The sequence below is a fragment of the Cyprinodon tularosa genome, unplaced genomic scaffold (genome assembly GCF_016077235.1).
Source record: "Cyprinodon tularosa strain WSP-4 unplaced genomic scaffold, ASM1607723v1 ctg65, whole genome shotgun sequence".
Lineage (NCBI taxonomy): Eukaryota > Metazoa > Chordata > Actinopteri > Cyprinodontiformes > Cyprinodontidae > Cyprinodon > Cyprinodon tularosa.
Window position 1 is genome coordinate 1,019,768 of NW_024039396.1, and position 27,392 is coordinate 1,047,159.

At 37.0% G+C, this 27,392-nt stretch overlaps 2 protein-coding genes across 2 annotated transcripts in view; both read right to left on the minus strand.

The window, feature by feature from the left end:
- The window catches only part of LOC119799148 (caldesmon-like), a 33,099-nt gene extending 14,280 nt beyond the window's left edge, over nt 1-18,819 (minus strand). The window contains exons 1-6 of the mRNA XM_038308936.1: nt 18,757-18,819; nt 9,940-10,035; nt 6,114-6,239; nt 3,250-3,559; nt 656-871; nt 41-145 (exon numbers count right to left, since the gene is read on the minus strand). Of these exons, the coding sequence (XP_038164864.1) occupies nt 41-145; nt 656-871; nt 3,250-3,559; nt 6,114-6,239; nt 9,940-10,013 (831 nt within the window). The 5' untranslated portion in view covers nt 10,014-10,035; nt 18,757-18,819. The remainder of the gene's footprint in view (nt 1-40; nt 146-655; nt 872-3,249; nt 3,560-6,113; nt 6,240-9,939; nt 10,036-18,756) is intronic.
- Nucleotides 18,820-21,852: 3,033 nt separating this feature from the next.
- bpgm (2,3-bisphosphoglycerate mutase) lies at nt 21,853-27,201 on the minus strand. The gene is made up of 3 exons (XM_038308923.1): nt 27,084-27,201; nt 26,072-26,680; nt 21,853-22,460 (listed from the first exon to the last, which is right to left on the minus strand). Exons 2-3 carry the CDS (start codon nt 26,670-26,672, stop codon nt 22,285-22,287), a joined length of 777 nt encoding a protein of 258 aa, XP_038164851.1. The 5' UTR covers nt 26,673-26,680; nt 27,084-27,201; the 3' UTR covers nt 21,853-22,284.
- Nucleotides 27,202-27,392: the final 191 nt, after the last annotated feature.

Sequence of the window (27,392 nt, forward strand, 5' to 3'; positions counted from 1 at the left end):
AATATCCACTGAGTTCTGATGTTATTGGTCTAATACCTACCTCTTCCTTCTTCTTCTTCTCTTCTGCCTCTCTCTTTTTGCGTTTATCCTCCTCCTCTTTTTTCTTCTTTTCCTCTGCCTCCCTTTTCCTCTTCTCCTCTTCTTTCTTTTTCTCTTCCATCTCCTTTTTTCTCCTCTCCTCTTCCTTCTTTTTCTCTTCTGCTTCTCTTTCCCTCCGTTCCTCTTCTTTTTTCTTCTCCTCTATCTCCTTTTTCCGCTTCTCTTCTTCCTCTTTTTTCTTCTCCTGTTCTATCTTCTTTCGCTTTTCCTCCTCTTCCTTTCGCTTCTTCTCCTCAAGTTCTTGTCTCTGTTTTTCTTCTTCTTCTTTCCTCATTTTTTCCTCCATTTCTTTTCTCTGTTTTTTCTCCTCTTCTTTTTTCTGCCTTTCTTCCTCTTCCTGGTTTTGCTTCTCTGTCTCCTCTGTCCTCTGTTCCTCCTCCATCTCCCCTCTCTGTTTTTCCTCTTCTTCTTCTTCATTCACTTTCTCCTCTATTTCTTTCTTTTGTTTTTCTTCTTCCTCTTTCCGGAGCCTCTCTTCCATCTCCTTTTGTTGCTTTTCCTCTTCCTTCCTTTTCTTCTCTTCTTCCTCTTCTTTTAGTTTCCTCTCTTCCTCCTCCTTCTGTGCTTTTTCCTCCATTTCCTTTTTCTGCCTCTCCTCCTCCTCCAACCTTAGCTTTTCTTCCTCTTCTTTGTGTTGTCTTTCCTCCTCCTCTCTCCTCTTTCTATCTTCTTCCTCCTTGTTTTCATCAGAAGCGGCTTCCTCCTCTGTATCCTTCTCAGCTTCAGGTTCCTCAGGCTCCTCTTCAGGTGTTACTGTCTCCGCCTTAGTCTCCTAGAAATTATTTATACATTAACATTACATTAATATCCAGACAATTATGGAGACAATCAATCAATCAATCAATCAATCAATCAATCAATCAATCAATCAATCAATCAATCAATCAATCAATCAATCAATCAATCAATCAATCAATCAATCAATCAATCAATCAATCAATCAATCAAGTGCTGTACAAAATTAATTAAAAACTAAAAGTACAAGAAGTAAACTTTACATATAAATATAATTTGGTTCATTTTACCAGGTCTATAACCCTCATGTATCAAAGACAATCTGAACAAATAGGTCTTCAGCCTGGTCTAGAACAGACACAGGGTTGTTCCTGTTCTAGAATTGGACAAACTTTATTGTCATTTTGCACAAAGTGTATACAAAATTTAGTTTCTACAGCCTTCTGACAGTGAATGAGCAGCTTAGCAGTGTAAAAGCATACAAGTGTAGACAGTGTGGGAGAGACTTGGTGCAAAAAGACATTGATGTGGAAGGTTCAGAGCACTGCAAAAATAAATAAATAGAAATAGTGCAAAATGCAGCTTAGCGCTATTTTGAAGATTCACCATGTAGTGCAAATATGATCTTATCAGTGTGATGTAGATGATTCTAGGGGAAGAAAGCTCCAGATTTTGGGTACGGTTGCATAAACAGTGGATATGCAGGTGGGGGACAAAGTGATGGTTGGGCACATAATTGCAATGTTTTTTTGCATGTGATGAGATCAATAATAAAAAGCACATCACTGAATAAGTTCCCCTCTGCTCCTTCACTAATCCTCCCATCACCCCTTACCCTTCCTGGGCACACAGTCCAGTATGCGCCTCTTTGAAAATGAAAGAGGGGAATATTCTAACACTTTTAAATAAATAAAAAATGTTTTACTTTTAAAACTGGTTGAAGACAGTAGTTTAATTTATATCCTTTAAAGGGTTTGTTCCAAATAATAACTAAAGCTACTGGTGGTAAAATGACAGGTTACCTCTTCTCCAGAGTAAAAAGCAGCAGAGCCGTTCCCCGATTTATTGGGAAAACATTATTTTTAGTATATGAAAATATATCTTATTTAAGTCTTGTTTATGTTTGACTGTTTTCAGTTTTTGTGATGGAGATCAAACCTACATGGATTGAAGGCCCAGGATCGGTCGGAGCATCTGACTTTTAATTTAGATGCCAATTGTGAAAAATTTACTTTCTTTATTTAGCTCTAAACGGTTTTGTTTACTGTTTGAAAAATCTATTTGCCTGATCTAAACCCTCTCTGTGTGTAGCATTGTTCCAGGAATCCAATGAAGATCAGTATTTGCAAGAAATATAAGGGGATTTTTTTATGGTTTATTTTATTATTTATGGCTAATTGAAAATAAAATGTGGTATCGCTGAACTTAAAAGCAACGGCACCTGTACGGTTTCTGTATACCTCTTGAAAAGTTCTATCATTTAATGCCAGAGGTGAAAAGAGTACTAAAAAATTGTAATTGAGTAAAAGTATCTTTATTTTGCCTAAATTCTACTCAGAGTAAAAGTAAAATTACGCATCTCAAAATTTACTCAAGTAAAAGTACAAAATTACTTCATTTAAAATCAAATTTGAGTAAAAGTTACTTAGTTACTTTGAGTTATTTAATGCAAAAAAGGATGAGTCATGAATCGAATTGACTACAAGGGGTTTTAATCGATTTCAAGGCATATTTCAGTGGACATCCACACTTGCAAAAGATCAGCTGGGCTAACTTCCTTATAGCACAAGGACAGTCACAACCTGAACCATAAAGTGCAAACAATTTTCAGTCCTACTGTCCAACAGACAACACCATGATAGAAATAAAGAAATTTAAACTACGTTTTAAAGTTTTCAAAATGCACACAAAATTAAATGCCCAAAATATACCAGAAATCAAACTAAAACGCAACAGGATGCCACTGTTATTAACAAGCTCCTCATTTAATGATTTTAACTGACACTTGTTTTACTTTAATAGTGATTTTTAACTGACATCAATTTTTTATATGTTTGAATTGTGTAAATAAAGTGCTGTTAAAAGTGAAAAGTCCTCTTCTATTTTTTAATGGTGATTAAGTGTCGGTTCCGTGACACAGGGGTTTAAATTTCCGGCTGCATTTAATTTTTTCACCATCAGTATTTTTATTTTTTTACTCAGTAACGTGAGGGGGTTTTAAATGTAGCAAAGTAAAACCACTTTGGTTAAAATTTACTTGAGTAAAAGTAAAAATTACATATTTCAAAAACTACTCAGAAAATTACAAATTACTCATAAAAAGTACTCAATTACAGTAATGTGAGTAAATGTAATTCTTTACTTTCCGCCCCTGTTTAATGCTTTTCATGAAAAAAATAACAGTTCTCATATTACCTTCTCATCCTCCTTGTTTTCTTCTTCCTCCTTCCTCCAGGAGTTAGTTTCAGTATCGATGACTCTCTCCTCAACAGGCTTCTCTTCCTCTTCCATCTGCTTGTTGTCGTCATTAATGGAGGGTTGCTCCTGCAGGCTCCCGTCTGTTCCATTGGTGGAGATGATTGTGGGGTCGAGTTCCTTCTGCCTCTCCAAAGCCTCCTTCATCCTCTGCTGCCTGCGCTCCTCCCTCTTGGCCAGGCGCTCCTGCAAACCCTCGTCATCCTCTGCTTCCTCACCAACAGTCGTAGAAGATTCGCTCTCTGTCACGCTGAGAGAACATGAAATAAGATGATAACAGAAAACGAATTTGTTTGCTTTAAATGATACAGCATGTACAGTGATGTAGTGGTTATATTCTCAATTGTTCCTTGAAATGTTCATGTACTTTCAAAAACTTTCATAAGTCTGTCCAGATGCGTTTCCAACCCTTTCAAGGAACTCACAATACACCTTTTTGGAGCTACGATGAGAATGAAAGCTGCTGCTCTTTTTTCTCTTTTGTGGAAACTTTTGCACAAAAGTTGCATGTCGAATTTTTTGTTTTATCAAATGTTTGATAGGCCGATTTAATCTTCAAGGGCAGTAACATTTATGTCCCACAGACTTCTGGTTTAATATGTGAAGGTTTTGGAAAATAATCTTTATTTTGCTGGAAAGTAACATCTAAGCTCTGGGAAAGTTTCATAAAAGTTTAACAGAAATTCTACAATGTACTTAAAAACTTCTTGAAATGTGTTTTAACCTCTGATATCCTTGGATTTAACCTTAGAGTAACTGGGAAGGTTCATAAAAAGTTCGGAAAATGTCTGAAAAAGGTGTAGAAATTTCTCAGTACACTGGAAAAAGTATAACATTAAAAATGATGTCCAGATGTAACATCTAAAATATTTGACAACACAGAATATGAATTGAATCGCTTGTTATGACCTGATAATACTATGTTGATATAAACAATAATACTGCACTTGACACAAGTTAAAATCTTTGCCCTGTTCCAAATGATTTTCTGAATAATTTAGTTGATGAAGCAAACTAATATATTGACATTGGACCAACCTAATATACTTGATTTCAAATAAATTTATGTTTGTATAGAAACCAGGTAATTTAGATTTTTCACATATGAGAAATTAGACATGCCAGTTAACCTAGCAATCATGTTTTTGGATTGTGGGAGGAAGCCAGAGTACCTGGAGTGAACCCACGCATGCTCAGGGAGAACATGCAAACTCCATGCAGAAAAATCCTGGGCAGGGGTTCGAACCCACAACCTTCTTGATGCAAGGCAGAAGTGCTAGCCAAATGACCTGCAGGCTATGAATAAATATATACATATTGAGAGAAATCAAAAACTTTGTTTTGGTCCTTTCTACGTGTATTTAGTTCAGGTTGAATCAAACTTGATGTCTCAAAATCCAAAAAGAGTGATTTACATAATCAAATCAATAATTTTATCTAGTTTAGAGTGAAAAGCATTAGTTCGAATGAACAGTTACATGTTACACTTTTTTACACTCAGTGTAGGTTCCTGGAATGTACAGGAAAGAATTGAGCATTTCCAAAAAGGTGACCTAAGCGGTGCTGAGCTAAGGTTAGGTTTAAATATATATAAATTAAATCAACCTTTGTGCAAGAAGCAAAAAACACAAGCAACTGTGATGTGAAGGCTTTCTAAAATATGTACTAAAATTTTTTTTATATTATTTAAAAAAAGTATCTCTCTAAACTGAATACATTTCTGTTTGTGTATTTCTAATTTTTTCTTCAGCATTACATAAAACTGAATATACAAGTTCTCAATAATGTTAAAGGGAGACACACATTATTGACAGTGCGTTAAAATTGTTATCTGAGCGCAGCTTTCTTCAACAGTTAGAAAACAACCTTAGTAAAACTTTCAATGACCATTGTTTTGTTAGGTTTCTTATTTATACATCATGTGCATTGTTATTCTGTTAGCCAGATTAGACAGAGTAGAAGGCCTTCCTTCACATTGTGGATGTCACTCTGTGTACGGAGGTCATCTAATCAGGGCAGCCTTCGTGTCTTTAAAAATACACAGAATATGGGCACATCTTGGAGCCGGTCTGATAGAGGAGAGCTACCTGTAATCCTTGGGCATGGATGGCGTCTCAGTTTCTGATACGGACAGCTAAGCATCCACATGATGCAACACATAGACTCATGAGGTATAAGAGCAGGAGATGACCTTGTTCGGGGCTCAATCTTTGCCGGATGCTCGCGGACGTGATTTTTGAGCCCACAGCTGTGCAAGCTCCAAGCATTTTCTCTGTCCTGTAACGACCTGATCTGGAATAAACTCTGTTATTTTTTACTCCTGTTTTTATAGTCCTTTTTTATATGGTTTTACCCAGTTTGAGTTAAGAGTAGTAAATAACTTGCTCCCAGGAAAAGAACCGTGAGGAAGCCCCTGTGGTGCAACGGCTTTTTTAGGGGACATACTTCCTCATTTAACAGTTTCAACACTTGAGGGATTTTTTTATGATGCATTTGTTAGATTTATTAGTTTAAACAGTTTTAGTAGACTGCTGTAGTGATTGTTTCTAGTTGGTTTTAATGTTGGTGTAGGTAGGTACTGTAGGTAATGATTCAGTCGAAACCTGAATAAAATATACTCTGCCTGTTTGTATTAGAATAATACTGTTTTTAAAAACATTAACATGACTGAAAAAGAAGAGGTTTCATCGCTCAACTAATTAAACATTGAAAGTTACTCTGGATAAAATGAAAGTGAGTTTTCTTTTCATGGATCCATTTAAAAAGCACTAGGAAATGAGGATTCTGGTGTAACTGTCTCATACTTGTTATTACTGATCACGTCCGTCGTTCCGGACTCCTCCAAGTCTCTCATTTTCTTTCTTTCTTCTCTCGCACGTCTCCTTCGCTCCCGAGCCTCCTCCTCATCGTCATCATTAGTGTAAACCCCCCTGAAACAACACATAAACAGACACATTTACAAAAAAACACCATAAATAGCAAAAATTTGCAAAAATGTTTTTTGAACTGTGAATTTATTTATTTATTAGATCAGTAAATCTCCAAGGAATTGAACAAAATCTTTCTGGACTTTTCCTGGAAAACAAAACAAGACAATACGATGAAGAAACCAGAGCCATTGCCTTTTTATAAACAAAAAAATTTTTGGACATAAAATTGAAAAAATTATTAAAATTGAAAGCAACAGTGAAATGAACCTTTTCATGTTCCTTTTTCTTTTTTTGTGTTTTTTTTCTTCTTCCTTTCCTCTCTTTGTTGAGATACTTAATAGGATGTTAAACTCCCTGAAATTAAAAGCTCTTTTGACACAGAAAGGCTTAAAATCTGGTAACATTTCTGTTACTGACCACGGAGGCAGCAGATATAAGGTAAACAGATATATGAGTGTTATTAGGTGTTAAGGATAAAGGGATGTAGAGAGCAAAAACTACTAAAAGGGGTTCAAAGTACTAGAGCAGGTCATTGAGTCCTGAAATAGAAAGACAGTCAAAACATTCCAGTGTCTGCCACATTTAGAAAGAAGTGAAAACAAGTGGCTGGGGGGCGATGAGCAGGAACTGGCAGGATGACTGTGAGAAAATAGCAAGCAATCCCTTCTTTGCCAGGGCTTTGGCACCGGATTGCTTCTGATATGGAAACAAGTCAATTGATTCAATCGCAGCCTTTGTCAAAACAATTTTATCTTTAATTCAAACCTTTAAAAAAGTAAAAAATATACTGCAGGCCTGCAACTTTAAGAACTGATTGATTGATTTAAAGCTCTGCACCAAGAAAATTATGAATAAGCTAGCTGAAATTTATTTTTAGATTCAAAGGAGTACAGAGTATAAATTACATCATCCAAGCACCGTAGTAGCATAAACATGAGAGAACATTTAAACCTGCATCGTGTTTGTTAAAAATGTTTAAATTATGTAAATTGTCTGCAGAGAGCTAAAGCACAGAGATTATCATGTAAAATAAAGCATCCTGACATCTTGGGTCAAATATTGTAGATTTCCAATATTCCCACTGGGCAAAATTTGCTTGCATTGTTGTGTAAAGAATGCATGACACTAAAACACAAAGATAATGCTTCTCTTTACTGAGCCAAATGCTCTTTCATACTGATATTTTTTTACTGTGGTATCTAGTTCCGAACGGTGTTTGGCAAAGCTTACCCACAATGCTTATAGGGTAGGTGGGAGACCAGTTCACTGAAAACACAGCTGTTCTGTCGAATGTTGTTTGAACCATTCAATTCAGTTCAGCTTATTTAAATTGTGCAAATTCACAACACGTCCTCTCAAGGCACTTCACAGAGAGAACTCAACTAGATCATACAGTCAGACTGGTTCAAAGCTGTGGAGGAAAAACAGTTGATTACATCGACTCATTAACTCGAAGGCAATCCCTCACACCAAGCATGCTTGAGGTGACAGTGGACAGGAAAATTCCCTTTTAACAGGAAGAAACCTCCAGCAGAACCGGACTCAGTGTGAGCGGCCATCTGTCGAGGCCAACTGGGGTTCAAGGAGACAGAAGCAGAGATACAGAAAGAAGCAGAGATACAAATGATAACTGTCACAGCCAAACAGATGAGCTCTGAGGCAGCTCCCATGTTAGAGGATGAAGGAGAGCACATCCAGCCAGTCACAGTCAGAGAAAATGGACTACACTGAAAAACAGGCCAAGCTCCAACATCTATAAACAAGGGTGTTGTTGACAGCAGCACAGCTGATATTTCTCTCCAGAATGGAGTCACAGCCAAACAGGAACAGACCAGATGAAGCTACTATGAGAAAAAGAAGAGAGAGCAGAACGTTAGAGATTGAACTAACAGATTCTGCAGAGTGGGAGAATAGAGATAGAATGAAGCAGAATAATCAATAAGGGGTCCCTATGTCCTCCAGCAGCCTAATCCTATAGCAGCATAACTATAGAGATAGCTCAGGATAAACTGAGCCACTCTAACTATAAGCTTTATTAAAAGGGAAGTTTTAAGCCTAGCCTTAAAAGTAGACAGGGTGTCTGCCTCACGGACTAAAACTGGTAGTTGGTTCCACAGGAGAGGAGCCTAATAACTCTTATATAAGATGGAGCTTGGCCATTTAAAGCTTTATATGTGAGAAAGGGGATTTCAAATTATATTCTGAATTTAACAGGAAGCCAATGAAGAGAATATAGGATAGGAGAGATATGATCTATCTTCCTAATCTCATCAGAACTCCGCTGCAGCATTTAAAATCCGCTTAAGGCTTTTAACTACAGTTTGTGGATTCCCTGGTTACTTCCAGCCTTGAAGTAACAAATGCATGGAGGAGTTATTTCAAATTTTTTGCAATATTCTGCAGATGAAAGAAGGAAAACCTCTTTTAAATGGGATTTACATGACAGGTCCTGATCAAAAATAACAAGATTTTTTTACTTTATTATCTGAGATCAATTAAATCCCATCCAAATGGTTGACTTTGGTCCAAAGACTATAACTTCAGTTTTGTCTGCATTCTGGAGGAGAAGGTTAAGTGTCATCCTGGTTTTTATGTCTTCAAGACTTGCCCGTTGTCTCTGTAATGCATTAGGTTCATTTAGATTTATAGACAGTATAGAGTATCATCAGCATAACAGTGGAAATTAATCCACCATTTTGCTCTAGGCTGTGCCAATAATTAATATGTTGGGGCAGCAGTTCGCCAAAGTGGCAAAAAAGAAAAATTTCTCATTTGCATACCGAGATTTTTTCTGAGGCAGATTGAATGTCCATCCAACGGGGGATCTTTCTCCTGTATTCTGCAAGTTTCCCTGTTTCTCAGCTGTAGCCAATAACTGTTTAACTATGAACATTTAGGACCTGGACGTCATAAATAAAAGCAAGACGAAAAACTCCCTCAACAGAACATCCTTTGAAGACATTTCATTTCAGAGCAGACAGACGTGCTTAAAGCCATAATTAATTCTTAATAAAGCTTGTTTGGCAATTGCTTCTCTCAAGTCATATAAATTCAACAGCGAATAAAAATTAGCCTTTATTAAACATATCTTACCCCACCAGTGGTATAAAAAACACAAATACTAAAATAAGAATGGCACAGCACACCTCAAAAAACTTTCATTTAAAACTTAGGCATTCACAAAACGCAGCCTGTGTCTTAAAGACGTTACAGTAAAAATGTTCACCTTTCGGACACTTTATAACTATATTTTTGTCATTTTTTGCACTTAATCTTCTTTTTAAATGTCTAGTATGCTGTTTTTTATTATTTACTGTGTAAAACAATTTGCATTTTACATGTAAAATTGCAATTTGTGTTTCTGTACTGTGTGCTGTTGGTAATGTCAACCTTGTAAAAGAGACCTTGGTGTCAATGGATGTTTTTACTTGGTTAAATAGAGGTTGATTAAAACAAATCTCATGAGGTTGTAGTATGATGCTTTTGTTTTTGGGACCAAAAAACTCAAAACATTTCCGCCCCAATTATTCCAGCAGAATGCTAAATGTGATAAAAAGCATGCAGTGAGGCCGAAATATCAAACCAACAGTGTGCAATTTTTTTCACTATGCATAAAATTTAAATTTTACAACTTGAATCATTTAATTTTCTTTTTAAAGACCAGTATCATGTGTCCACATCTTTTTGAGGGCTTACTTACTTTTCTGCTTCCTGACGCATCTGCTCTCTCCTCTGCCTTCTTAGCTCCATGCGGCGGTCAAAGTCATCATCCATGTTGCCCCAAGGATTCTCCTCACTTTCTCACTGAAACACACAAATATGATGCATGCATGTTCAATATTTATTCCAGAATACTTTTGTTAAAAAATAATTATTAAATGTTTGCTATAGTAGGTAATTTTGCAGTAATATAGGAATTCATTTAACAGAACACAAACAGCTACTTATATATTAAACATCCAACACACAGACCACCAAAGTCAGCTTACTGATATATGCAGGAGATAAAACGATAGTGCACGTTAGTTTACAATACCTGAGCAGCTATGAATTTAGTCCATAAGCAAAGGCCTCTTTTCCCTTGTCATACATCAACCTCCACAATCTGGTTTGTATCTCAGCTCTTCTACAGCTGAAAAGAAGTCTGTTTGTTCTTTCAGCAACTTTAACTACCAGAAAAGGCAAAGCCTGCCTCTTTGCTCTTCTCATTTTCTTTCTCATCCTCCCTCCACCTCATCAGTCCGACTCCAGTGTCCCTTGCTCTAAAGCTAAAAGTCCACTTTCACAAGTTTTTTTTTTTGTTTAATCACTTGGAAGCCTTCTGTGTTCTTATTTGGCCAGTGTTGTCATACTGTAGTCTCACTTGAGGAACAGAAGGAATAAAAACTCACACTTAATTTTAGTCTTTCTACAAACAAAGGGAGGGGAGGAAACAGCTTCTCATTCATCATATTAGGGAGGAATTGGGGAACTCCATTAATCTAAATCTAAATATACTGAAATTGTTCATGCTAAGTTAACAAGCATAACATTATATACTCAAACTCTTCTATCAATCCATGATATTAAACCAACAGGTAGAATGAAGGAAAATATATTTTTGATATTACATTTATTGGTAACATTTAAGGCTTCTGATCTGGTTCTTTAGTGCTAAAATAAAAATTTTTTTCTTGCACACAGGGCAGGAATCCAATTTTTTTTGTTTATTTATGGATTTTGCATTTTTGTCCTCTTTTGTTTCTATCATACCAAAATAACCTAAAATGCAATTTTTGAAATTGAATTTCTCAGGGAAAAAAAAACTCTAAAAAGATGATGAACATATTATGACAACTTTCCCAATGATTTATATCTTTGGTTCAATTTCAATGTACCCAAATCCTGAGATCACTGCAAGACTTGTCTAAACAAAGGGTCACAGAGAAAAACAATGGGGATAATTTTCCATTAATGGAGTGGCTTGCCTAACTAGACTTCTCTAAAAGTATATCAAAGTCGATTCAGAGGGTCACTTTGGTACACGGAACAACATCTAGAGCACTGCAAGTCTCACTGATAGGAAAAAGACAAGAGGAAGAAAAGGCACTGATAGGAAAGTCTGAAGCAGAAAAAAAAATATTGTAGGAAAACTCTTAACTCGCATTTTCAAAGAATGTGTCATATCAATTACATTTAGTGCGTCTAAAAACATAGAATATCATACTGCTTTGCTGCATCAGAATCTGAACAAGTTGTTATAGACGTTATATGTTAGATTTGTATATTTTTCTTTCTAGCAAAATAACTGGCTATGACTTTGAACCTAAACACGGTTGAGTTATGCAGCAAAGCAATGATCTAAAACACACCAGGAGCTAAAGGGCTAAAAAACAACAAAAAAACATAACATTTCCTTACAGCAAATATGTCCTGAAATGTGTCTGCACAGAGTTTTCATGTTCTCCCCTTGCATGTCAGTTCTAGGTACTGTGACTTCTTCCCGCAGTCCTAAAACATGATTGGTAGATTACTTGTCACTGTTCTTCTTGTTTGTCTCTGTGTTACCCTGTGATGGACAGGTAGACTGTCCAGGGTCTACTCTGCCTCTCACCTAATAGCATGAAGGAGATTGGCCCCATAACTCCCTGGGAGCCTGGGAGATAGCAGTTATGATGAATGGATGACTGATCCAGAGTGGCCTAGTCAAAGACTGGACTAATTCCACTGAAATCGTAAACACCTCTTTTATGCTTAGAAACGCTGTAAAGTATACAAATCAAAACAGTTCTGTAAGGAGGAGGGGGAAAAGTCAGACAGCAATGAAAAAGATGAAACTTGTTTCCTAATAAGCTGTGATAATGGCTACATTTAAGGGTTGTTTGGTTACTGGTGAAGATTCTCAGTCATCCAGGTCATAGTCATTCCAAAAAAGTAAAAAAAAAAAATCAATCCACTGGAGTTTGAAGACATTGTTTTTGCTCTAACTACTTCAATTTACCTGACCATGTTGAAATAAATTCAATTCAATTCAGTTTATTTATATAGCGCCAAATTCACAATACATGTCATCTCAAGGCACTTTACAATTCACCAGATCATCCAGTCAAATTGATTCAAAGTTTTCTATCTAATGAAAACCAGTTGATTGCATTGACTCATTGACTCAAATACAATCCCCCACACTAAGCATGCTTGTAGCGACAGTGGAGAGGAAAAACTCCCTTTTAACAGGAAGAAACCTCCAGCAGAACCAGGCTCAGTGTGAGCGGCCATCTGCTGAGGCCGACTGGGGTTCAAGGAGACAGAAGCAGAGATACAAAAAGCAGCTGCAAAAGGCGGCCCCATCCAGGAAACACACAGCCAGGCAGACGAGCTCAGAGCCAGCTCCCATGCCAGAGGACGAAGAGAGCAGATCCAGCCAGTCAGGGTCAGAGAAACAGGACCGCACTGGAAAACAGGCCGAACTCCAGCATCTATAAACAAGGGTGTTGATGGAAGCAGCACAGCTGATGTTTCATAAACCCAAAAGGAAAAGCAAGAATCCTTTTAACAAAAACTAATTTAACATAAAAAAAACAACCAAAGGCAATTATCTAGTTCCTTTAGAGGCAAATTTTGAAGAATGTATATTTAAAATTACTTTATTTTCACAGGTTGCCTATTCAGTTCACTCGCTTGAGGTTGAAAAGTGACCTTCTCAGTCTCACACAGATGCAATAAAAAGTATAATGCATGTCAGTATGATGTACTGCAAAAACAATCATCCTCATCCTTTCTGTATGTTGTGCTTTAATGCTCTCTGATCATTTGTTGTACACACATTAAAACTATTGCTTAAATTTTTTGTTTTTGTTTTGTTTTTGTATGGGGTTTGGGGAAATATTTAGTTTTCATATTGTTTTTACTCATATTTAAACACTAAATAAATAATAAAGTGATTGGACTTGGGTTGATTTTCTTATTTGGGGATCTGTATACATTTGTATGTAGATGTCAAAACCGCTCATTATTTAATGGTAGAATTTAACCATTATAATCTTTCTTCCTGATGAAGGTATGTGGCAGAAATGTTGCACATGTTGGTGAAGATTTTCAGTCATCCAGGTCATAGTCATTCCAAAAAAAAAGGAAAAACAATCCACTGGACTTTGTTTCCAAGTTTGAAGACGTTTCGCTTCCCACCCAGGTAGGGTGGGAGGTTGACATTTTCAATTCAAAATGTCAGGAATAGTGTTGAGAAAGTGTTAATGTTAAGAAAACTAACCTTAAACAGGAAGCTTTTTTGAATTGAAAAAGCTTCCTGGATGGGAAGCGAAACATCTTCAAACTTGGAAACAAAATCCAGTGGATTGTTTTTAACTTAATTTAAATAATCTAAATTGAAGAATCAAGGAGTGCTGCATAAATGTGATGTTTGTTAAAATTTATTCTAAAGAGTAGATACATCTAGAACAAACCTTTACCTGGCTTTGCTGCAGACAAGAGTGGAGCTGAAGGACCTCATTTCTTTCTGAGTGTTGTACTGTCATAAAACATCCTTATATTCCTTCTAAAAAATGTTTCTCACTCTTTGGTGCAGAGATAGCAGAGCTTGAATTTTCTCATCTAATTTGCTATCAAATGTTTAGACATAGAAGTACAGATCTGGAAAAACAGAAGCCTTTTCTTCCAGGGGAAATACTCAGGCCAAACCCAAAACAACAGAAAACATCTTCAGAAGAGCACAAACTATTGGTTTCTAGTAGAAGAAAATGAATGAATCATTAAAAGGTTTAAATAACAGCCAGTTTTGACTAAAAATCCTTACATTTCTGATTGGAAACAGGAGGATCCAAGGAGATTCAATGTTTCAAAAGGTCTAGCCAGAATCGATCCACTTGTTGGTTCATCTAAGGGGGGTGGTGGACAAAAAAATGTCCTCAAAGGACAGCAGATTAGGAACATTTTTACAAAACAGATAGGTCAGGATGTGTAATGTTGAGAAAGTGCTATTGCAGTTTTGTTATTTTGTTATATTTCCGCTCTAACCATTTTTTATTAGTTAAACATTACAGGAAAACACCTAAAAAAAAACAACATCAAAATCTTTTTTTTTTTTATCTGCAGAATGTGAATAGCTATTCATTTCAGGCGGTTAAGGAGTGACTAAAACTCTACCTGTAATTAATCATGTCACAGGAGGAAGCATGGAAATATTTAGTAAGAGGTTAATCAGCTGACTATATTCCATAACCAGATGAGGTTCTCAGTAACGGACAAGGAAAGCACTTTAACATGCTTATAGATAAACATTTGCCAGAGAGCCGTTTGCAATCAATCAAGAAACTGCTGCTCGTTCCTCCACTTGCCCAAACATGGTCACGTATGACCAAGAAAGAAATTCCTCGCGGTTTACAAGCCACAACATGCTGCAGTGATGACCTTCTGTCCGCCGCCTTGGATTGTTTGTGATCAGGTTGGTGTTTTGTTTTGTGGGCCCTAAGCGTAAGAAAAATACCCTTAAAATCCCCTGTTTGAGTTCTTCAATACATTTAACCTGACTGCATAAATAAACATAAGGTCTGCTGTTGCCTGTTTGGAAGATATTGTTGTTCTTTTAAAAAAAACATCTTTGCAAAGTAGATGGAAAGACTGTCACACTAAAAAATGTCAGCAGAGAAACAGTCCTAAATTCCAAAGTGATCAGTGATTCTCTCCACAGCAGCAGACTGAGTGGAAATAAACGACATTTGGTTGTTAGCCTCCCTAGATGGCGTATTGAGCCTCCTTTTATGGAAGCACACAGGCCCTGTCAGTTGCAGCGTCCCAGCTTGGAGATGCACAAAGCCACAGAATGAGAACAAAGTTTACTTTAGGAAATACCTGCTGCTGTGGAAAGTGGCAAACAGAAAATAACTTGTTCCTGTTGTTATCACCAGGAAACAGATCCTAGTAAAGCTGCTGTTTGGCACACTGTTGATTAAAAAATGTGGTTTAACTTCTGTTATTCCAAAAACAGGACGGAACGGATTATTACTTTATTTGATTTTACTTATTAATGGTTGATGTGTTATAAATGACTCTGTGAACATTAAACATCTTATATTCACCTCCTATAATTTCTAATTTGTTAGCCCCACTTGTTCTACCATTTAGAGGCTCCAGCCAGACAATACTGAATAAATTTTGGCTATCTCTACTTTACTGGACTAATTATATTTTAATCAACTTTTTACCTCTACTTCTTACATTATTTGGCAATTATCTCTTCTTTCTACTCCTTACATGTGAAAAATAGACTCGTTAGTTTTTATCCATTTAAGCTCATTTTCATTATGGACTGTTGGTGTTTAAAAGCAATAAAAAAAAAAACCCATCAACATAATTTGTTTCATCCAGAATATTAGTTTATTCATGTTTAACTTGGTGCTGCATCAACTTGTTCTTCACCAGATATCAAAATAAATAGTTTTTCAAGATGATGCAAAGACAAATTTGACACTGTTGTCATTAGTTATAAAACTAACAACATTTAATATTAAGGAAATTATCATCCAGAAATGTTGAAAATAGTTCATTTAATAGGGTAGTGCAGTAGAGCATTTTTACTGCATTATTTTTACTTTTACACTTTAAGTACTTTAATTGAGTAAAAAGCTTAAGTTGTTCCTCTAACTTCTACAAAAGTGTTTTTAACAGTAAGATGTATACTTCTACTTCAGTAATGAATATCAATGCTTTTGACACCTCTGGGTCCAGCCAATGCAACTGAAGATGATACGTGACTATTCATTCAGTCTCATCAGGCCCATGCAGGTTCAGAGTACAGTAATTCATCAACACTGCAAAATTATACCAATTTCTCACTTGCATATATAGTAGATAGATGCAAACCTACAGTACATGAAGGGAAACGTCTCCCTTTTGTCTGCATCTCAGACATGCTGACACTAACATAACTATTGTCTTAATTCCGAGCAGCATTCGTTCCCATGGAACATGTCAAACACAGTAGAAAAGGACATTGAAAGGAAATGCTTCATCTGCAAACTCTTTGTTTTCCTTGGTTCCGGAGATGTTTTCTTTCTACGTATATGATGGAAGTCAGAGGTAGTGTTACTGTACCTCCATTCTTTTTTTCTTGGACCACTTGTTGTTGCTTTTTTGTTTGTCTACACTCTTTTTATCTTTGCATATTTTTCTTTGCAAAATGTCTAATGCATAATTACATTTTATGGGGAGGATCTGTCAACATTCATTTCAATATTTTGCCACAGATGAATTGTGGTCTTGTTTTAAACTATAGGCATCAAAAACGTGAATATTCTCCTTACTTAACCTTTCCCCTTTAGCACTGACTGTATTTTCATAAAACTACCCTCTTTTTAACCCCCTGTATCTTCCCATCAGCTTGGATCAGCTTCCCTGCCATTTCTGAATAAGATCGCCCCACATAATGCGGCTACCACCGCCATATTAGTAATGCTGTGTTCTTGGTTGAGATGCAATTCTAGCTTCCGGTCTCATATAATATTTTGTTTGGTCAAAAGGTTCCTATAAAGCTTATGGCAAACTGAAAGTCGGCCTCTTTATTGCTTTCTGACATGAGAAGCTCTCTTCTCAAGACTGTTTCATAAAGGCTAAATATATGTAGTAATGAGATAATATCTGTCAAACAGATTTTTCCACCTGAGATGCGGATCTGTGCAGCTCCTACAGGGGTATCAACTTACCACCATGCTCTTTTCTGCTTGTTTCATTCAGTTAAGATGGACTGCAAACTGCAGTCTTTGCAAGTTTGCATTGTGCCACATGTTTGAGATATTTTATACACGCTAACCCTGCTTTAATCTTCTTTACAGCTTTCTCTCTGACCTGCCTGCTGTGTCCTTTACCATCATGATGATATTTTCTTATTGATGTTCAACAAGCCTGTGACACCTTCAAACAACATTCGGATTTAAATGACAAAGGTTGAATAGCTGCTTATAAACCACATGACCTCTGAATGTAAATAGTTAGACTGAATGTTTTCTACAAGTATCACAAGAAAAAGGGCTAAAAACACATGCATCCTACATTATTCAGATTGTTTTCCCTACAGAAAAAACCTTGTTCTTCTATTCTAAATCATTTGGTTTTCTTGCTAAAAATAGCTACTCACCCCCTCATGTTCTGTTTTGGTTTTATCTATATATTTTCTGTGAAAAGGACTGAAAAGAACAAATACCTTTGACCAAACATTGTAAATTTTATTTTAGGAGCAAGATTTGCCTTTCTTCTTTTTTTTATTATTTGGAAATGCAAAGTTTCTGCCATACAGCAGAGATGTTTTTGTTACATATTGTAAAAACCATAAAGCCTTACCTATTCATTCAATACCAAGGTCCATTATGTAAATTGTTAAAATACATTTGCATCACGGTTGTAAATACTTCTGAAAGGTGCAGTAAAAAGATGTCATTGTTTGTGCACAGCCATTATTTTTACGCGATTTGACCTCAGTGACACAGAGAAGGAGGTGAGCAGGCTCTGGTGCTACAAACTGATTTTCAGTCCCCAACCAGACAAGCCTGTGCTTCCATTTACTGCAGGCCAATGTGGTCGCAGCTTTTATCTTCAAGACCATCTAAGGAATCGGAGTCAGACTACACTTGGCATGTCCACCTCTGAGCGTCCACAGCCACACATCTGCTCAGTGTATGAGAAACAGGTTTTAAAAACAAGCGACGGTTCTCAGTCCTGATTTGGACAGAACCAATGTCTGTACTAATAAGGCAGATTTGAGGGAAAGGAAGATTAAAAGATGTTCAGGTTTTGTCAAAGCGAAAATACCAAAAATATTTCATAACATCTTTAGTTTTATAATAGCACGTTTTTAATATTTATGATGTAATATAACTATTATCATTATTGATACATATAATTTTACAGAATTGTTATTTTCAAGCTCAGAGTTAAAAATTTTCTAGCAATTATTGTTAATATTGTTTTCAAATTTATTGGTTATTTGAAATAAAATTGGCAAAAAATTGTATTCAAAAGTTAACTGACGCTATTTGAAACCAAAAATTTGGGGAAACAAATCCTTCAAAGTAGCTATTGCCTTTATGATATAGATCAAACAATCTCTTTACCAATAAAAATGCCTCAGATAACCTTTTTCATCCCATCTATAAGATGATGGAGGTTAAATAAGTTCAAATTCAACATTTGGGAAATATTTCCTAAATGCAAATATTTCTTGTCCAGGATAGTTCTGATTGAGCTTGTAGATTAACAATAAATTAAAATGTGTTGAAATAGGAAACAGTTCTTCTTTTAAACTCTCATGAGAAACAGATTATGATTAAAATAATGTTCCGTTTAAAGAGATCTGCTTATAAAAAGATATAATAAAAAGACAGACAGAACAAATGAAAACATGTTTCCTGAATCTACTGTAAATGCGAAAGTTGCTTTTGTTTTTTTCTTAAACAAGTCTCCTAAATGTTGAAAGCAATGCTCCTTAATATTCACAACAATATAATGCACCAAATATGATGATCAAACTTACCTGGGATGCAGACAAGAGTGCTTTTTGCTGCTGGAAATCAGCAGCTGAAGATCATCTGGAGGGTTTATAAGCAGTGCAGAAAGTGCTGAGCTCCGCCTGCTGAAGCTACAATATTTTATTTGTTGCATAGTGCAGATATGTTTGTACATGCATTCATTTTATAAATGCAGTTGATGTGTACTCCTCTTAAATGTCTTCATATCTTCTGAAGTTAAAACCAAAACCATGTATTTTATCTGTATTTCATTTTTTAAACAAAATTATACAATTGAAGTTAAGAGATAGTGAAAAGTAGAATTTCACAAACAAAGAACCTAAAAATATGTCTTACATTTGCATTTAGCCCCTTTAAACTGATATCCTTCATTAATCCATTCTATTCAGTATAATTAGTTCAATCTGAAAAACTCACACAGAGAGAAAAGATCATTCGAAGAATTTATTGATAAGAAAGTATAGTCTTTGGCGCTCAGACCTCGGCAGGAACATTCATCTTGAATTATGCTTTAACATGCATGAGTAGATGAATGTGAATAGGGATGTTCCCCCTGGCCTGAAACTGGTGGTGGTTTAATCCGAGCTGGTTGACAAGGTGATCTGCTGGGCAGAATTGTGGGACTAGAAGACTGAGGGAGCTGACGCCGGGGCTTCACTCAGACTCAGGATATATATTGGTGATGCAGGTACCGTGAACTGTCCATGATGAGCAAGCATGAAGCGACAGTGGAGAGGAAAAACTCCCCTTTGGGAAGAAACCTCTGGCAGAACCGGGCTCAACATGGTGGTCTTCTGCCGGACCAATGCGATGAGATGAGGGATGGTGACAACTGGGATTAATACTCTCTGATGAGGTTGAGGTGAAGTCGTGTCATGAAGGACGATTCAGCTGCGATGGCGGAGAAGGGGATGGAGGTGGGTGAATTGTCGTCTGAATCGAAATCCGACATTGCGATTGCAGGATAGCGGCTGGGGTGAGATTTGAGGGAGTTTATAAAGTGGAAGCAGGACACTGATTGGGCTTCGTGGTGGAGTAGTTCGAAGCTGATTGGCTCGCTTCAGAGACGGACCGGCTTCTGATTGATGGAGGTAAGTCAGAGTTTCTTCAATTGAACTTCCGCTAGAGCTTCATTTGTTTTCGGGAGTTTCCTGTCAGTTATTCTGTAAGCTGGCCCTTTATTAAAAAAGATCTATGTGGTCAAACTTGGAATATTTTGGACCTACACACCGAATGTTGCTCCTTACTTAAACCGATCAAAGTTGATCAGAAGATACCGGTATATTAAGATAACCCTGGATAATCCTGTATAATGTGTGGTTTAGAGGCTGCGAACACCAGGAACTTGACAGTTCTCTTTCCAGAAACGGAGAAAATGTACTTGGTCAAAGGATATTCATGTAGTGCAAAGGTCTGGTGAAAAAACGGAAGAACTTTTCGTCCAATTCAGCTGAGCTTTGGTCATTTCTATTTTTTTCGAGATATGCAAAGCTGTGAGAGACACATAGCTCAAAAGAAAAGCTCTATAAATCTAATTTCCTCCCATTTAGTGTTGCACATAAAACATGGTAGTTTTAAAAATCCAACTTGACTGATTTTTTTCTTTTAAAGTTCTGCATGTTGTGATGGAACTGAATTGTATAATTCAGCATGATTCAGAAAGTTAATCTTTGCAATATCTAATGTTAGATTAGTTTTTTCATACACCAAAAATCTACAAAAACAAAAACCGTATTTTAAACATTGCAGCTTTCAGTCTACACATAAATCAACTTATTTAGAGTTACCTTATTAACTCACTTGCCCTATTGTTGGTTGAAATGAACAGAGATTTAACATTTACATAAAAACGGGTGTGTGAGAAGTTTCTCTGCCCTAATGGTTTAGTAACAGAAAATATTACAAAAAAGAGCTTCTGCTCTGGCTCTATTAGTTGTGTCTTCAAGGTGTTAATTACCTTCAGGCTTCAGTAAACAACCAACACTAAATGAGTAAACTCTCTAAACAATCAAATATTTTTATATCTTTTTTCATAGTTTTATCAGCCTTAATTAGACATGCCTCTATATTTCTTAAAATATAAAAGCCCCCGGAGACCACAGACCTCTGCTCAGCAGTGAATTTTGTCCGGAATTGTGACTTATAACTTATACATGATCTGGATCATTACTAAATTTAGGTATGAGGGACACTTCTTTGAAAAATATCATTAAAATTCATCCATAACTTTTAAAGTTATCCTGTAAAAAGAGAGTAAGACAGACAACAAAACATACACAAACTCTCCTAAAAACATAACCTCCTTGGTGGAGGTAATAAATTTAAACCAGATGGGACAAAGCTTTGCAAAAACCATAAAGAAAGTACTCAAGAATGAAAATTTAAAATGCATTTTATATTATATAGCAACATTTCAAGTGAAAACTATTGGGGTTGAAGACAATGGCAAATATCAGTGTTGTTTACCTTCAAGTATTTGTCCATTTATTGTCATGAAAAGCCGTTGCACAAAATACCAGCGATGGCAAACATAACAGGAAAACACAGGTATTGCACAAATTAGATCATAAAACAATAACCATAACAAAACATGGGGAGACTGGTAGAAATTAAATGACAGGAAACTTTCTTGTAAACCAAAGAAAGGGTCAGCAAGACAAGTTTAGGAACCACTGCAACTATTTTACTTTATCACAATGAATTTGCAGTTTGTACCATATTTTTTTATAGCTGCACAAAATAATCCTTTACTAGTTAGCACAATGTTTCAGTAGAGGACCGCATACTTAAATATATTCTCACTAAAAGTGTAGAACTGGTGGTCATAGCTTCACCTTGAGCTGCAATCCTCACTTTTATTTTATCAGATATGACATTTTTTTAAATAAAAAGTATATTTCAAGCATATGAGGGATTTATTTGCGTTGGTACAGTATGCATGTGGCTCATATTTAAAAATATACTGGAGAGAGTGAGCTAACTTTTCATTTTCATGACGTACATTTTATTACTGTATTAATTTATCCAGTAAATGTAAGAAAAATCTGTAACAAACCTGTAGAGCATCTAAAATACAAAAAGCACATACATAAAGGAATAGTCCTAATGTAACAGGAAAACATTTTAAAATGACTAATAACAGCTTTATGGTTTGTGTTTTTTAGCTTTATTAGCTTCTGCAAATTGCTGTTATGAGTAAATAAATAATATGGTTAAACGCATATTAGACAAAGAACAGTGTTTTCCTCAACATTTACACACAAAACACAGTACAACAGCCTCCTAAAACACGGAGTACTTGTTTTTCCTGATCTGCCAGATCTCCAGTGTTTAGAGACTATATCCTGCTGAAGCCAAAACTCCCATATGTTGTATTGTATCTGAAACATTTCGACCTATTGTTTAAAAATCTAACTACTGCAATTGTTGTTATTGGCTCTCGTTATGCAAAACAAATCAAATCTGCTTAAGACTTTGGGTTACACTGGATGTAATAATCCAGCAAACAGGTGGGGAGAACAGTGTGCATGTAGTCAAGTTGCTTGTTTGGCTTTGCCCTGGTCCTCCACCTTTTTAATGGCTGCCTGAATCTTAGCCTGGTCTCCCAGCAGCTGTCGAGGTTTCACCGGTTTGAGGTTCCCGTCCAGCTCGAGTAGCCCAGGTATCCCCGTTGGTAAAGTCACTTTGGCGATCTCCTCATCTGAAATACCTGTTAAAAGAAGAGACTTTTATAAGAGTTATAAATGTAAATAGTGTCTGTCAATTTACAGTTGATTGGTTTTATTTTCTAAATTCAACAACAGTTAAGTTGATGCTTTTTTAACATTGGTTCAGAAAAGAATTCTGAATATAAGATATTATACTTTTGTTATTATTATCCTTATAAATACCAAGATATGTCGCTATTACCTCTAAAAATATTGTGAGTTATATAAAAAAGCACGAAAAGCCACTTTACCCTGATTGTACTTTTAATGTTAATTATATAGAGCTGTTCTCTGTTACTTTAACTTCCTGTTTCGTTATAATTTACTTGTTTTCATGTTGTTGTAAAGCTTATAGCCAAAGCAGATTACGTAAACCTGAGTTTTCTCTGTAGTTTTGCTGCTATATGCTTAAATTGCAGCAGGAAATGCTGACTACTCTTCCTCACTGCTAGATTATCCAACCACTTCCCTAATATGCATGGTCTGAAGTTATTGCTGTCACCAGCTTTATTTTCTTTTTATTTGTTTACCTCTAGCCAGCTTCTCTTGGAAGTTTCCTCCTGTTAAAAGAAAGTTTTCTTAAAACTCTCACTACATGGAAGCTCAGTATGAAGAGATTGCTAATAAATTGCTAAGGGATAGCTAATAAATTCATACGTTGAAATTAACAATCAAGCTTTTTGGATACAAAGGCTTTAATCTCTTACAGGTTTGACTGAAGCAGAAATAAAGAAGCGTTCTTAACCTTCAGAAAGTAAGATGTTTTCCACGACCCATCAATCATGGGTGAGTCCTGAGGAGAAAAAACAATAACTCCATGTACTTCCTATGTTATCTTGTCACATTACAAAGAGGGATATTTATGTCTTTTCCAGGATTTGATGGTACAGACCAAAGCAAAATGGTTGCTGATTAGGTTCACAAGAAAAATGCTGAGCTCAAACTTAAACCTTTTTGTGTGAGTGAGCGACTGAACGTATTGAAAAGCGCTTTGACGTCCTTTGAATTCACAAAATGCTATAATAGTGCTATGTGCTAAAGCAATCTAACATCACACATCACCATCAACCTGTTTTCTAGATTGAGACAAGATAGTGTCAGTATTATGCTGTGGGATTATCGGATTTTCTGGACTATAGGGCGCACCTTACTATAAACTACATTTTTTTTAAATAACGTGAAAAGTATATATATAAGCTGCACTGGGCATTGCCTCTGATATCCACTGAACTGTCTTCCACCAAACCTGTAGGGGGAGCTCTACATGTAGCCCCTGGAGTAGGGACGAGGAATAATGCTAGCTCCCGTTAGCTTGTTGGCTTACAGCAATAAGAACTTCTTTTAAAGGATGGGGCTTTGTCGGCTCTTTATTTCAGCTCTGCAGGAGTTGAGCCCAGTCTCTTCATTGGTTCGGCAGCTTTAATGCAGCAAAAATAAATGCCAAAATGTGTGAACTGGGGAAATTTGTTCTCCGTTTTGCTTCTGTGCTAAATGGAGCCTAGGCGGAAATTCAACTGAATAAACTGTTGTTTACTCCTGTTCATTCATATCAATCAAAGTTCAGCGCTATGTTTCCTGTCAAGGTCTGAGTGCCAAAGACAAAGTAATTGTATTGACACATTTCTTCTAATCGTCTTTGCTCTTCGTGTGAGTTTTTCAGATTGAAACGAAAATTAGCCCCCTTATTAGCCTCCACTGGCGGTTAGGAAAAATCCACAGAATATCTGCACCTTCTTATAAGCTGCATGGTTCAAAGTGTGGGAAAAAAGTAGCAGCTTATATTCCAGAAAATACGGTATGTGGGAATCAAGACAATATCGCAGGACAATCCTGAAAGACAACTGTTAGACATCACACAGGTGAATGTCAGTTAATTTAAACGGAAAATGTAGTACATCTAATCCTCTTGTCACATTATAAAACATAAAGATCAGAGATGGCAAAAGTACTCATTTTCCGCACTTGAGTAAAAGTACAGATACTTGTATTAAAAACTACTCTGGTAAAAGTGGAAGTACTGATTAAACTTATTTACTTAAGTAAAAGTAACAAAGTACAGGCTTGTAAATTTACTTAAAGTATAAAAGTAAAAGTAGAAACTACTTTTTTCATGCCGTTGCCTACATTTTAAATGGATGTCTGCCAATAGGACTAGATCTCCGTTGTGTTCATTTTCAATCATCTCGTCGTCCATACTACTATGCTAACGTCACTAAGCTGCAATGATTTGCCACGAATGAATACCGCCGAATCTGTCGATCCATCTTGTAGTGGTGCGTCAAATGCAGCGTAGATTCCCATCCAATTAGATTGAATTTGGTATTGATGACGTGAAAATTAAAGTAACGAGCCAATTTTTTAAAATGTAAGGAGTAGAAAGTACAGATATTTGTGTAAAAATGTAAGGAGTAGAAGTAAAAAGTCGCCATAAAAATAAGTAGTAAAGTAAAGTAAAAATATCAGTAAAATCTACTTGAGTACAGTAACGAAGTATTTGTACTTCTGTTGGGAGCTGGAGAAATCCCATCTTTCTCCAGCAGAGTCCGCCGTGGATCCTCTGAGGGAGCTCCCTGCACAGCTGCAGCTCGTCAAGATCATCAGAGGATCCACTACTTAAGCTGTCTTCAGACCTTGCCTCAACGCCGCAGTGTTGTTCCAGTTGGTCAGCGCTAAAGCCTAGATCCTCTGAGTATCTCCATGACTTTGAATCCAGTCTGGATTCTAACTATTATCTCTGTCTTCCAGGAAACCTGTGCCTCCTCTGAGAAAGCTCTGGAAGAGCTAACCTGCCGAGCCGACCCTCTGAGCCAAACCCTGAAGATCCCTCTGAGAAACCTCAAGCAGCTCAGGACTGAGATGGGACTTCCAAGCCAAGGTCTGTTCTAACAAGACGTGAGACGCTGAAGCAGCAAACGGACTCTGCTGATGAACCCTTCTCCAGAACCAACAGTGACTCTCCCAAAGTTAACCTCAAGAACCCTCAAGGTACAATCAGTGAACTTCTGGAAGTTAAACCCTGCCAGCAAACCGCTAACTGTGCTGTCTCTCACGCAGACTCCGGTGAACCAGTATCCAGGCCCCGAACCAGAATCAGTACATTCTGTGTGTTTGTGCTTTAATAAACTGTTGAACTTTTCATCCTTGTGTCCGTCAGAGGTGTTCTGCATAACTGGGTCGCCTTCAGTGAACCCATCATGACAACTTCGTTACTTCCCATCTCTGATAAAGATAAGGTTCTTAGTTCCGTATCAAACTTTTGAATATCAATTTTTTTTTTTTCTTAATTGGTAATAATGCAAAATGTTTAGTAAACTTTAAAGATGAGTTATCTTGTAAAAGTTATTGATGGAATAAATAGAGAGATGGCCCACTGAGACCAAAAAACACCTACAAGTGAAGTAAAAGGTCAGCAGGGATTTCATATTACAGTTAAATGTAACATAAACTTGATGACCTTTTTGCACAGGTTCATGCTTCCATTTCTGGAGCTGAATTACTGTATGCACTTCCTAATTCAGTGACTCTTATGGGTAAGAGTGGCCTTTAAAGAGGAGAAGTATCAACTGATTTCACTAAATTAGTCCCACATAGAAATGGGATTAAAACAGCATACCTTCCAAGTGTTTGAGGAGGGCCCTGCAGCTGTTTCCATGAGCTGAAATCAGCACAGTTTTGCCTTTCTGTATCTCTGGGACCACGGTGCTGTTCCAATATGGCAGCAGCCTGTCCAGAACTTCTTTCAGGCTCTCTGCTCGGGGGAGATTCTCCTTCGGCACATCACATGTGGTGTATCTGCGATCATTGTAGATCTCCAAATAGTAAGGGTGGGATTCATCAATCAGTGGTGGAGTGATGTCATAGCTCCTTCTCCACAGCTTGACCTTTTCTTCTCCATGCTGCAGAGCCATTTCAGCCCTGTTGAGTCCGATCAGGGCCCCATAGTGGCGTTCATTAAGCCTCCAGGACTTTACAACTGGGACCCACTCCTGGCCCATTGCCTCCAACACCAGCCATGCTGTCTGGATGGAGCGGCTGAGTATGGAGGTGAACACCAAGTCAAACTTGTAGCCCTGCTCCTTCAGAAGCCTGCCACAATCCTGGGCTTCTTTCACTCCATCCTCACTAAGCTTCTGGTCCACCCAGCTGCAGAAGCGGTTCTCCTTGTTCCAGGCCCCCTCTCCATGCCTCAGCAAGAGCAGTTTGTACTTGGACATCCGAAGAACTGGTGGCAGAAAAACAACAAAACAATATTCAACAGAAATAAAACTGAGGGGGATCTGGGTGACAAAAACAGGGGTATCTGAATTATACAGGGGTACTAACACAATTACAAGGTGATCTAAAAAAAAAAAAAAAGAAAAAGTGACGGATTCTCCTCTAAACCATGCACATATTCATCCATTATGATTATTTTAAATAGAGGGGTTAAATAAACAGAATAAGCCGCAATAACCGCTGTTTACAACAGGAGCATTACTAATGTATGGTGGAGCTAAAAGGATGGGAGACCTTCACAGTCAATGCTGGGTTTCATCCCAGCCGTTCAGAGAAACAGTAAAGCCTTACATGTAACGTCAAATAATTTCCTGTAACAATCACTATGTATTAAAAATGCATCATCTTACCCTGGTTTCGTTTTAAACCCGGTAGAAATGCAGCTGATACTCTCGTCAGTGTTGACAGGACTCTCCAGGCCACAGCAGCGTCCCGCCCCGAACGTTAATGACTGGCGTTACAGTTGACCAATCAGAAAGCTGATTCCACCGTAAGGGGGCGTTTCCTCCTGGACATGTTATGCCCATATTAGGAGGGCAGAAAACCTTCAGAGCGGAGGAAGGAGACGATGGGGGAAGAGGCGGAGGGGCGGAACTACCAGCTAGTAGTTGTGTTAATTGTTTACGTGAGGTAGATGAGTGTTATTATCCATCCATCTA